The 11,412-nt window shown below is 46.8% G+C and overlaps 1 protein-coding gene across 1 annotated transcript in view; it reads right to left on the bottom strand.

Annotated features, from left to right (window-relative positions):
* Positions 1 to 10,882, bottom strand: part of RBL1 (retinoblastoma-like 1) — a gene marked incomplete at its 5' end in the record, with an annotated part of 17,083 nt that extends 6,201 nt beyond the window's left edge. The window contains 14 exons of the mRNA XM_008949161.1: positions 42 to 220; positions 1,002 to 1,259; positions 2,152 to 2,287; positions 2,460 to 2,624; positions 4,227 to 4,364; positions 4,867 to 4,970; positions 5,470 to 5,582; positions 6,466 to 6,632; positions 8,033 to 8,219; positions 9,016 to 9,065; positions 9,686 to 9,846; positions 9,953 to 10,081; positions 10,171 to 10,235; positions 10,682 to 10,882. Coding sequence (XP_008947409.1) covers positions 42 to 220; positions 1,002 to 1,259; positions 2,152 to 2,287; positions 2,460 to 2,624; positions 4,227 to 4,364; positions 4,867 to 4,970; positions 5,470 to 5,582; positions 6,466 to 6,632; positions 8,033 to 8,219; positions 9,016 to 9,065; positions 9,686 to 9,846; positions 9,953 to 10,081; positions 10,171 to 10,235; positions 10,682 to 10,882 — 2,053 coding nt within the window. The remainder of the gene's footprint in view (positions 1 to 41; positions 221 to 1,001; positions 1,260 to 2,151; positions 2,288 to 2,459; positions 2,625 to 4,226; positions 4,365 to 4,866; positions 4,971 to 5,469; positions 5,583 to 6,465; positions 6,633 to 8,032; positions 8,220 to 9,015; positions 9,066 to 9,685; positions 9,847 to 9,952; positions 10,082 to 10,170; positions 10,236 to 10,681) is intronic.
* Between the last annotated feature and the right edge of the window lie 530 nt (positions 10,883 to 11,412).

The following is an 11,412-nucleotide window of genomic DNA, read 5'->3' as shown; positions in this document are numbered from 1 at the left end:
CCACGGGCAGCAGCAGAGCTCAGCCTCCACCAGACACTGACCTTTCTGTAGAACAGTGCCAAGGATCCCGTTCTCCTTGGCTTGCCTGCTGAGGACAGATGTGCTTCCTGGGCTGGATTCACCTGTGGGTGGCAGGGAGCCTGGGCCTCCACTTTACACGGCTGGCCTAAATTCACTGAAATGGGGATCAACGTGATCCCACCCAGTTCGTTTGCAATGCCTGGAGATGAGACACAGATACAGAGGTAAGCCCTTTGCTCTCCTCGTGCTGCAGAGTTAAGCTGCAAATGACAAATTCAGTCACAAACGTTCCACCCTAAACATCCCATCTTTCTGTACTAGATGTTAAAAAGACTGTCCCTCAGTCTTGGCATTCCCTTTTTTTTTTTTCCTTTGTATTATTCTGCAAACCTAACAGCACATTGTATACAGTCCTCACTTGTTTCCCAATTAATCATTTCTCTTGCTGAAAATCTCCTGAAACATGAGATGTAGAGTTTTTTTCCTTTTTGTCTTTACCTACAGATCCAGTTTTTAAATTAAAAAAGGCTATAAAACCTTTTTTTACACAATTGTCAGAAATAGTCATCACCCAAATTCATCAAAACAACTATCCCACAGTATTTTTCTAATGTTAATACATAGCACTTATCCAGAAATTGCAGAGCTTTTTAAGACTATAATGGACCAAAATGAAGACAAATAGTAGTAAATGATTATTGGAGCTGGGAACCAAAGGAGCACTGGATCTGTGATGAGGTGGGGCTGGAAGCTGCAAGAACTCCACCCGTTTGCTCACAGGGAGGAACCCTCAGGCTGTTTGTTACCTAGCAGGTGTCTCCACAGATGTCAGTACAAACTACAAACTCAAGCTTTTTTCTTTTTTGACAAAGCAATACATTCTTTTAAAAAGGAAAAAGTGTTCAGGATGCATGGTGAGCCCAAGGAGATCTTTAGAGCAAGCAAAAGATGTAGGAGAGAAGAAGGAGAAGGCCTCGCACCGTGCAGGGGGATAGTGACCTTCTGTCCCGCTCCTCCCGGCGCCGCCGCCCTCACGGCCAGCACCCTCTGCCCAGCAGGAACCTTCTCGGCAGCAAGGCTCGGGGCTGGAGCAATGGTCAGCTTGGTTCCTTCGCTGAAAACGTTATCCACCTGCACTTCCCTGGGGCTGTCATCTCCAAAGAGCCTTCTCTTGGCACTCCCAGCCGCAGGAGAGCTGTACCGCTCGTGAACGGAGATGGGCGACAGCGGCTGCGCGTCTAGGATGCAGGGGAGGAAAAACCAGGCACGTTAAGAGGAGCAGCTGAGCAGGAATGCTCCCCCACAGGAGGGGACAAGGCCAACCCTCAAGCTACAAACCAGAGCACAGGCAACCACTTCTCGTTCAGATCTGATCTCACAGTCCATGGCTCCTCTGCAGTACAAACAAGACCTGTCTCTAGCGGCCGCCTCTCATTTTGTAGTCATAGAGCCAACCATGGAATGCTCTGGGTTTGAAGGGCCCTTGAAAGGTCATCTAGTCCAGACCCCCAGCAGAAAGCAGGGACATCCCCAACTACAGCAGGCTGCTCAGAGCCCCAGTCTCCTACGTGGGGGCCCCCCCCCGCCTCTCTGGGCAGCCTGTGCCAGAGTCTCACCACCCTCACAGGAAAGAACTTCTTCCTAATGTCTATCTCAGTCTACCCTGCCTGAGTCTCAAACCACTGCCCCTCATCCTGTCACTGCACGCCCTTGGGAACAGCCCTTCCCCAGCTTTCCTGTAGGTGCCCACAAGGTCTCCCTGGAGCCTTCTCTGCTGCAGGCTGGACAGCCCCAACTCCCTCAGCCTGTCCTCATAAGAGAGCTGCTCCAGCCCCGATTATTTTGTGGCCCTCCTCTGGACCCTTTCTAACAGGCCCACGTAGTTCCCGTGCTGAGGACTCCAGAGCTGGACACAGTCCTTCAGGTGAGGTCTCACCAGACTAGAGGGGCACAATCACGTCTCTCCATCTGCTGAGATCACAGATCTGGACTTTCCCTTCATCAAAACAGGGGCTTCACAATTCTCAGTGCTTAGTTCAGATCCAAGATTGCTTTTTGCAACTACAAAGAGTCTGAAATCCCTCTCCCCAAACTCACACATTCCAATGCTATCAGAAACCTTGAACATACCCCGTCTTAAACTCCCACCAAGGTCTGTCCGAACCTCTTTTACTCGAGGATGGATTATAGGAGATATTGGCATCATAGGCAAATGCCCAGGCCCACTTCCTCCATTGCTTGCTTCAAAATTACTGGGAAATATTACCTGAGAAACAAGAAATGCCAGTGTAAGACAAACAGATTTCCCTTCTTTGAGCCAATCTACCAATAGAAAATTCTTTTCTGCAACGATTGTTTTGTAGACAAAACTGTTGAAATGAGACAACAGTAAGAAAAAGGACATGAATTTCCTAACAGAAGGAGAACAGGAAACATACTTCTTCACACGTTGGGACCTTGTTTTCTGAGGCCTGGAGGGCATTCCAGAGCACGGAGTCCCGAGTCCAGGCAAGGCTCTCGAGAATTTGTTCCTCGATGCTGTTGAGGTGCTTCACCATATCCCTGGACAGCCCTTCCTCAGACCGGATCAGCACTTCAATTACCTAGTGGGAACAAGACACGTGCACAGAACCAAAGTCACCTCCTCTGTGCTCAGCACTGCCAGATCATTATCCATCTCAGCATGCTGTCCCAAACTTCTCTTCAACACAGAATGCTCCAGCCTCCTCCTCCTATCTTAATCTTCTCCAACCCTCTTCCAGTTCCCCTTCTTTTTAACTCCCTGCCTCACAAGCAATCCAGGAGATGGAACTGGACAGCAGATGTGCCATCAGTGCAGAACCCACTCCAAGTGGTTTTGTCAAGGGCCTCTCTGACTGTCCCTAAGCAGGCACAGAACAGGAGCACAATGTGTGTGCAGCGCTCACCCCACATGCCTGGGGCCAGGACACCTGCTGGGGGCCAGGACACCTGAGCCTGCCTCCTTTCAGACAACCCACCCGGAACAAAGAGGGCTGAAAACTCCTGTTTTAAAGTCCCATTGAAGAAGAGGTTATAACCCTTAACTTGTTCAAATCAGGGGAGAAAATAGCTGAAAGGGCCCTTGAAATATCAGACTGCACCCCTGTGCTCCAATGCAAGAGCCACATTCAGCCTGTTTTTCTAAGGCTCCAGAGATGGAAGTGCCACAGTCTCCCTGGAGGACTAAACTGATGTGTTTACTTATTCCTACTAAGGAAGCTAAGCACCCATAGAACAAGGTTACAGATGGCACAAGGGAAATAACAGATATTGGCTCCCACATGTGAGGTCTTTGTGAAGGTGATTTTTTTCAAGTAAAAGAGCCATTTTTACTTGGCAAAGAATAGCAAAGCAAGCTGAAATCAAACATAAATCTGTTCCACAAAGCTGGATCTGCACCAGTACACCTGGGATTGATGGAGGCTACCAACAGCCACAGCAACATTGATGGGTTTGTTTCAGTTTTGCTGCCCTAGATCTGAGGATTAAAGAAGGAAGAACAATATAAAATAGCTTTCCCAAAGGGTTCAATTTAAAGACTGAAAACCAGAAAACTGTTGTTATCATGTAAACAGAACTACTTCTGGACTAACCACAGTAAGCTGTTAGGGATCTAGGAAAAACAGGAGGCATGTGGATGGGCATAAAAGCATCAAACAACAAAACCAGCAGTGACCCTGCAGGCAGGGCAGAATGTGGTTAGGAAAAGCAAAAGCAGAGAACCCTCAAGAAAAGATTTAATGTTCTGAATACAAAGCAAAACAAAGAAAATAGAAGTTAAGAAGGCAAGCCTGTGTTAAGTAGTGGTAGCCAAAGGCAACAAAGAATATTATTGCTATTTTATCTCTAATGAGCAGAACTACAGTGTGTAATCAGTAGGAACCTCATCAAAACATATGCTCAAATGCTTTAGGCTACTAAAACTATATATGTTAAGAACTAAAAGTTCATCAGCAGCACCTTACAGTTAGAGGACCATTTACAAGACGTGTTTCTTGCTTTAAACCCCAGCTGACTCCAGCACTACACCCCCCAGGTTCTATCTCAGGACAGGCCCAATTCCAAGCAGGGGTGCTGCACACTAAGGTCAGCCCTCCCCCCGGCGGTTCCCTAGGAAGGAAGGGCAGCACCCCCAGGAGACCCGAGCCAGGGAGGTGGCCCCGGGCCGGGCAGCAGCTGCTCACCTTGTAGAAGTGGAAGGGGCGGAGGCGCAGGGCGCCCAGGACCCAGGGGAAGGTGCGCGGGGAGCTGTAGGCGAAGAGCACCACCTCCAGGCAGCAGGCCAGCAGCGACCGGTGGAACACGTCCTGCTCCAGCAGCGCCTGCGGGCACAAGGGCTGGCTGAGCCTCCCCCACAGCACCACCCCACCGGGCCCAGGGCTGGAGGGCAAGGCTGCCGCAGCGGCCACCTCCCATCGCCTCCTCTTTGAACAGGGAAATGGTAACAGTGAAAGGAGACCACAGCCCCCCAGCAATCACACCGTTCATGCCATGGCCAAAGGGAGCTGCCTCTGCCTCCTGAGTGTCAGGCAAAGGCATCACTGACTGACAGGAAGTACTGATACTGGGAACCAGGTAAAGAACAGACTAAAAGTCACCTGTCCATAAAGCCATGGTTCTGGAAAGCAACACAAATTAATACAGTTAAGCCAGAACTATGCCATTTTTAATAACAGTCAAAACTACATTTTAGGCACTTCCCATATACCTCTCCTTTTTAACATTAACAATACATGCAGATTGCTCTGTTCTGGAAGTGTCTGAAGACAATCCCCTAAATGGGGTTACAAAAAGTGTCTACTCTTTTCCCAGTTCTTTACTTACAGTCAGGTCCTTCCCATGTAGTCTTCGTGTTTCCTGTACCATTATAGTCTCCAAGATTTTATAGTACAAGATCTCTGCCAGTTTTAATCTGTTCACAGCAAAATCTGAAATTTAAACCCAACAGAAATTAAGCCCAATGCTGTTTGCATAGAGAGCCATAAGACTACACTGACCAGTACTTGTCCTTCTGTAAGAAAACAGAACATGTGTCTGTATGTGTAGGCTTTGAAACTCTAGATGTGATTTAAAGGATTATTTTAATATTTCTAGTGATGTAATGTTGCAGACAGTTGCAATAATTTTCCTTTTTGCATTCAGTTTCACATTAAATTTTAAATCTAATAAGAATGGAAGCACACAGTTTTTGTTAAGAGCTACTATAGTTTCCATGTGCTCTTGGTTATCCCACTTTGAACTGTAACCTTGGTTTTAGTCTGTAATAAAGTTTTATTCTTTTACAGTTTGACACCAAGTCCTCTGTTTGGGTATGTTCTAGGTTAAAAACAGCTCCACTGTATTAAATACTTAGATGACAGCACCTGCATGCATTTAATTTGCCCTGGTTTAATATCCTGAGACATCCCAGGCATTTCTTGTCCATACCTATGTGGGATCCTGGCTGTTCATCTGTGGACTGAGTGTAGCAGCGACAGAAGGTCTCGCCCATTTCCTTCACTCTGCTCACAATGCTTTCTGCAGGGCTGCGTGCACAAGACCTGAACAGAACACAGGACAGCCTGGTTTGTATCAACGAGTATCCAGCCTCAAAAACCCTCCAAAAATGGACAAAAAGATTACCATCCACATAAAAATAAGAGAAATACACAGGAACCAGAAATATACACTGATTTATACAGCCAAGACTCTGCTCAGCTCTGTTCAGCAGCCACTTCCTATGATTTCCCAGTACCATACAGCAGCTGTAGGGGCTGACTGAGAGGCTCATGCCTCGGCATGCTCTAACTCCTGCTGAGCAGCAGAGACATTGGAGCTCCAGGAGGAAAGGGATAAGCTGAAGCCTGCTTGGGGAACAGCCACCAGAACGAGGAGAGAAGCAGGAAACACGGCTGCTGCTATACAAGAGATCAGCACCAACAGTGATTAGGTCTCTGCTTGTCTTATATATATGCTGTGAAGTCAGACTAAGATCTCCTGAAGTAGGATGAAGCAGAAATGGGGGGCCCCTAGGCTGCATTTAGCCTCATCTTCTCAGAGGTTGTTGACTAACATCTCCCTCCTCCTACAAAGCCTCTGGCAACACAGTTACTATATCTTTTAATTGAACCATACTTGTTAAAATTTAACCAAACAAAAAAGCATTTGGCTATCAATTTTGGCACACAATTAGCAACAGCAAAAACTGGAGCTGCATTAGTAGGATGGCAGTGACAGGTTGGAGGAGGGGGTGTGTATTCAGCTCTCCTTCTCCAGAGGGAGAGGTCATCTAGAAAAGAGCAGATCTTTCAACTAGAAATAAATACAGAAACAGACAAACATTCTGCACCAAACAAACCAGTAAAATTTGAGTAAGAAAACAGTCACAGGCATGGGAAGCTGAGCTGCCACCTGTGTGCGAGCAGCTGCTGTGCAGGTACTCACTGGAAAATGGCTGTGAGCTGCTCACTGGGTGCATTTTTCAGCCCAGCCACCATGTTCTGCAGCCGGCTCACGCTCTGCGTCGCGGACGCCACCGGCGTGATCACAGCCTCCTTCTCCCTCAGGTACCTTCTTCCCGTCAGTGGGGTTGAAGGAGCAAAGGACCTTTTCTGTCAGACAGAGGAAAAACACAAAAGCAGTCAACAGAACTGTTTCAAAGAGCTTTTGAACGAGCATCTCCTGCAAAATCACTCCAGAGGTTAACACGACGCCACGAGTACAGCACCCAAAGGCAGCCACTGAACCTGTGGTCTCAGGACTCACCAAAAATTGGTTATTTTTTTCCCCAGAACTCAAATACAAAATATAACTAATCTGCAGGAAGAGCAAAATCAATGCAATTTTTTTTTCAATAAAATATAGGAAAATGAGACTTTAAATCTTAAAGCCTGTACATTTTTAAGGTCAGCTGAACAAGGAAAAAGGGAAAGCCTGTGCTTCCATTCACCCCTGACTGCCTCAGCCAGGTGACAAGCAGGACGTGGCAGACCTGCCCAGGAGAGGCCCACAGGAAAATGCTCTCTGGGACACACCGTCCTGGTGGTGGACCTGGAGCCCCCCCTGACACAACAAAGGACACAGCACTGAGCAGATGGAGCTGCAGTAACTGCCCCTCCCTGTTTGCACCCTGCTTTCTGGAAGCAATGCAATTCTCTATCTGGGGTTGGGTTATTAGAACAGACTACATTTCGAAGGCACATGGCAAACAGCAAGACAAGGCATGAAGTCAGTATGCATAAATAAACAATGAGGTCATTATTGTACTACAGAAACTCAAGTTCAAAACTGATAAACTGATTCCAAACTGCTGCCTTTAATTTGCCTATGAAACACATGTACAGCTTAGCTTCTTCTCCCAAACACAACTCATTTACCTCTTGTAATAAGGGTTCTTATTTTTAATTGACACAAACAGCATGTGGTTCTTTCACACAGCCACCAACATCCTTCCCCCCTTGCCCAAGCTTAAAAAATAATCAATACCAACTTCATTACATACATTTTTAAGCATAGTGAAACATAACTCATAGGCTGCTTTTTGTAACAAAGAGTTAGACTCTGGTGGGTTTTATCTTGAGAGTTATTTTCCATAGGACAGTACACAAGCTGACTTCTGTCCTAAAGAAGGAAATACTGGAGGAAAAAAAATGAATACAGCATTAAGGGTTTCATGGTATTCTTATGGGCTATAAATGAAGTTTGAACAAAACCATAAGACCTGTATGTTGAGGTCTTAACTACTGATCTCTCTAAAACCAGACTGCACGCAGGAAAGTGCTCTCATCCCGTTTAAGGAATAGTTATTTACTACATTCCACAGGAAAGAAGACATTGCCATATCTCCTGAGCAACCAGACAGGATCCAGTGAAGCCTGCAAAGGGACTCATCACCTTCCTCCCGGGGGCAAGCTCAAGAAATTCAAAGTCCTCTCAGTGATCCGAATAGCGCACGAGGATGGAGAATCCTGCAGGAGTGCTTCAGGGGAGATCACAACGTTACCTGACTCACCTTTTCAAAGTGCTGCTGCAGATGACACTCCACATGGGCTCTTGCTGCCGTCCTGCCCCCCGGCCCCTCCGCGGGGAGCTTGCGGGGCGTGCCGATCTCCTCCTCGGCAGCCGCCCCCAGGAACACCCGCTCGTCGAAGTCGCCCACCGTCAGCACGTACTCCTCGTACTCCTTGTTCAGAGCCTTGCTGCAGGAGAGAACCCGGATCACTGCTGGGGGAGCAGAGCAGCTGCCAGCTACACAGGTAAACACTCAGTGTTTAACACGCTCACCACCCAGGAGTGCTGTGAAATGGCTTCTGTCTGCAAGTGCCTCAGCAACACAGGCAGCAGTGTGAAAGCTCTCGAACCGACACGCTGGGAGCTCACCCCGCGAAAACAAACCTTCAGTTATTTTTGGAAAAGGCAAAAATTCCCTTGAGGAGTTCAAAACAAAGCAGCTGCTGTTCACATTTTGTATTTAAATCAGCTTTCAGAAGCGAATTTTAAAAGTTTCTGAAACAACTGTTCTTGCCTCCCACAGAAACTCACTAACTCTTTTTTGTGGTTTTGCAGTTGTTTCTTTTGAGTACTTCTGTGGCACGCTCAGATTTATACATTCAGATGGAGGCTGATAAAAGAATCTAAAAACGTCCCTACTGGGTTATATAATATTTGAGGCTTGTATAGAAACACATCCTTGAACTTCAGAGGCAAGGGTTTGATTTGCATCAGATTACTCGGAGGCTACAGCTGCCAGAGAAAACGGGGAAGCACCACAAAACCTGACAGCGAGGAAGAACTCTGCAGCTGGGCCCCCAGCATTTGACACAGCTCAGACCCAGACAGCACTGCAGCCAGGCAGCAGCTCTGATTGTCAAATAATTAAAAATCAACAGTTACAGAAAGACAAAGGAGCAGGAAAACCTGAGGTTTCAGATTCAAAGCCCTGCATTTTAGAAACGACACCAAACCCCATGAGAAAGAACATAAGCTGTAACTTACTTATTTTCTGTAAAATTGCAGAGATCCAACAGGCATTCTCCTTTTAAGATCTAAGGGTAAAAAGCAAAAATATCATACATAATAAAATCAAAACTGTTCCAACTCTAACAGCATGAGGGCGTGATGTTGTTAGCCAAAAAGGAAATGAGTTCTAGGAGTAACTGGAGTTCTTTTTTGCCTAGATGAAAGGACTGCAATGCCATTGGCAAGACAAACAGAGGACAAAGCCCAGCTCTACCAAAGCTGCAGGCAAACTCGCTCCTCCAAAGCAGTGCTGCTATTTAATGTCAGGAGCCATCCCAATAAACCACTACACAAAGACTCCCACAGAGTTTGGGAAAACTCATCTGGATCAAACCCAGACAGGGCAGCTTGTGTGCCTGCCAGCTCAGCCCTCCAGAGCACTCTGCTCAACTCCAAGACAAGCAGTGGGACTCACAGGAAAGATTCTCCACTGACATAAAAAAAACAGAACACAGGGCACCTTACAGCACACACCATTAAAAGCAAGTAAAAGAGTAAATTCTTCTCCTGATAAAATACGTGCAAAGAAAAGGCCAGCCCAGCCCATGTCTGTTTGTCTATCAGTGCACTTCCCCACAGAATTTAAATGGTCTCAGGATCATTCCTCTGAGCACTACCAGGCATTCTGAAGGTTAGCAAGATGTACCTTCCTGTCAAATAGCTTTGAAATGTATGGTTTGAAGTAGTGCTCCTTTATCCCTTTTGCTTCTACGAGGAGCCCGTCGTGCAGCTCACACAGTGTGGCAATGATGCAAGGAGGATCTTCAGAGGCTTTGATCTCTGTCATGTGGAAGTCCACGGGTAGGCCTGAGGACAAGGAGGGGATGAAAAAAGACACCAACCTTCAGCTTCGTGTAAAAAGAACCCAGAGAACAAAGCATGTCTGATTTGAAATAACCTGCCCCCGCCATACCTTTAAACGACGGATTTAGCAAATCTCTTCTATTTGGACACAAAAGGGCATTTGCAAAAATCAGGTCCAAGCAGCACAGAAGCAAATGATAGGAATTTACTAAATCATCTCCAATCATACGGAAATTACCTTTAAGAGACAGCACATCACGTCAAGGAACACAAAACAAGCTCGTAACTCGGAACGGGTACAAAGCACGCAGCCAAAAGTCAGCCTACCCTTAGTGTACACAAAGAGAGTCCAGCAGAAGTTGAAGAGGTCCTTAACGCCGCAGGGCACCCGCCTAGCCAGGAGGAAAAGGGGCAGGAGTCAGTCTGCAGTTCCAGGAAGCTGCATCTTGTTTCATGGTAAGAATTTCATTCCGTGTCCTTGCCCAAAGCAGCTGCCGCCTCTCTCAGCGTCAGAGCCAGGCAGCCAGAGGGCTTCTTACAGCTCATCTGCTGCAGAGCCGCCCAGCCCCGGGGCTGCAGGGCCAGGGAGGACAGCCCAGGGACAGCCCGAGCAGTGGTGACAGTGACAACACCACCAGTTACTAAACTGGTCATAAAATGGGTGCATCAGCTGCAGCTTCCTCCTATTTGCACCTTGCCACAGGATCCAGGCCACAAAGCAAGTTGGCTTTGGAACTTCATGGAACTTTCCAAAGCACAAGCAATGGTCTTAATTTCCCCAAATCTCTATTCTGTGTAGCCCTTTCCAGGGAGAAGTCACATAAAATCAGGAAAGTACCTCTGCTTCCTGCTCCGCTGGGGTTTAGAAATTTCTTCACAAGGGTTTTGAAATATGTCCAAAAATATTGGTTCAAACTTTTTGAAAATGACAGTTGACACTTCAAAATTCCTCTCCAGCCTCTCCACTCGCTCCCGGAATTCCTGTGGTAGATTTGACATGTCCATCCACTTCTTCATTTTGCTAAAAAACTGAATTAAACTTAAAAGGAAAAAAAAAAGACATCTTTATTTTAGGTTTTAGCTATCTTCCTTTATTCTGGATTCTTTAAAAAGCCAAACTGCAACATATTTCCTCCTTAATGACTGATTTAAGTAATGTCTAGCCTTACAATTTATGTTTATGTGCTCCCAAACTGTACGTATCATAAGCTTTCCACCTTTTAGCACTCTGGCTTTGCTCCTTCGCTCTCTCTGAGGCACAGGCACGGAAGCACTAATTCCATTTAATGCCTGCCCCGGGAAACGCCCCCGTGACCGCGGAGTTTGGCTCTGCAGACCGTGTGCCAATTGCGTTTGTTTTCTAATTAACTACAAAAACAACTGGCGCGGGCGGAACAATTGCTGGTCTGGCGTGGGTGGCTCTTCAAAGGCTGGAAGGTGAGAAGTATGTATTTGCATCGGATTTCCAGCTTTACAGCGTTACCTCGGGACGTGCGTTTTGCAGCGCTCGGAAACCGGCGGGGACCTAAATTAGCGGCTGTAATTACCGGAGCAAGCGGCAATTAGCCA

The sequence above is a fragment of the Merops nubicus genome, unplaced genomic scaffold (assembly GCF_000691845.1).
Source record: "Merops nubicus isolate BGI_N331 unplaced genomic scaffold, ASM69184v1 scaffold28581, whole genome shotgun sequence".
In the NCBI taxonomy this organism is placed as follows: Eukaryota; Metazoa; Chordata; class Aves; order Coraciiformes; family Meropidae; genus Merops; species Merops nubicus.
This window is presented reverse-complemented; position numbering and strand designations above follow the sequence as displayed.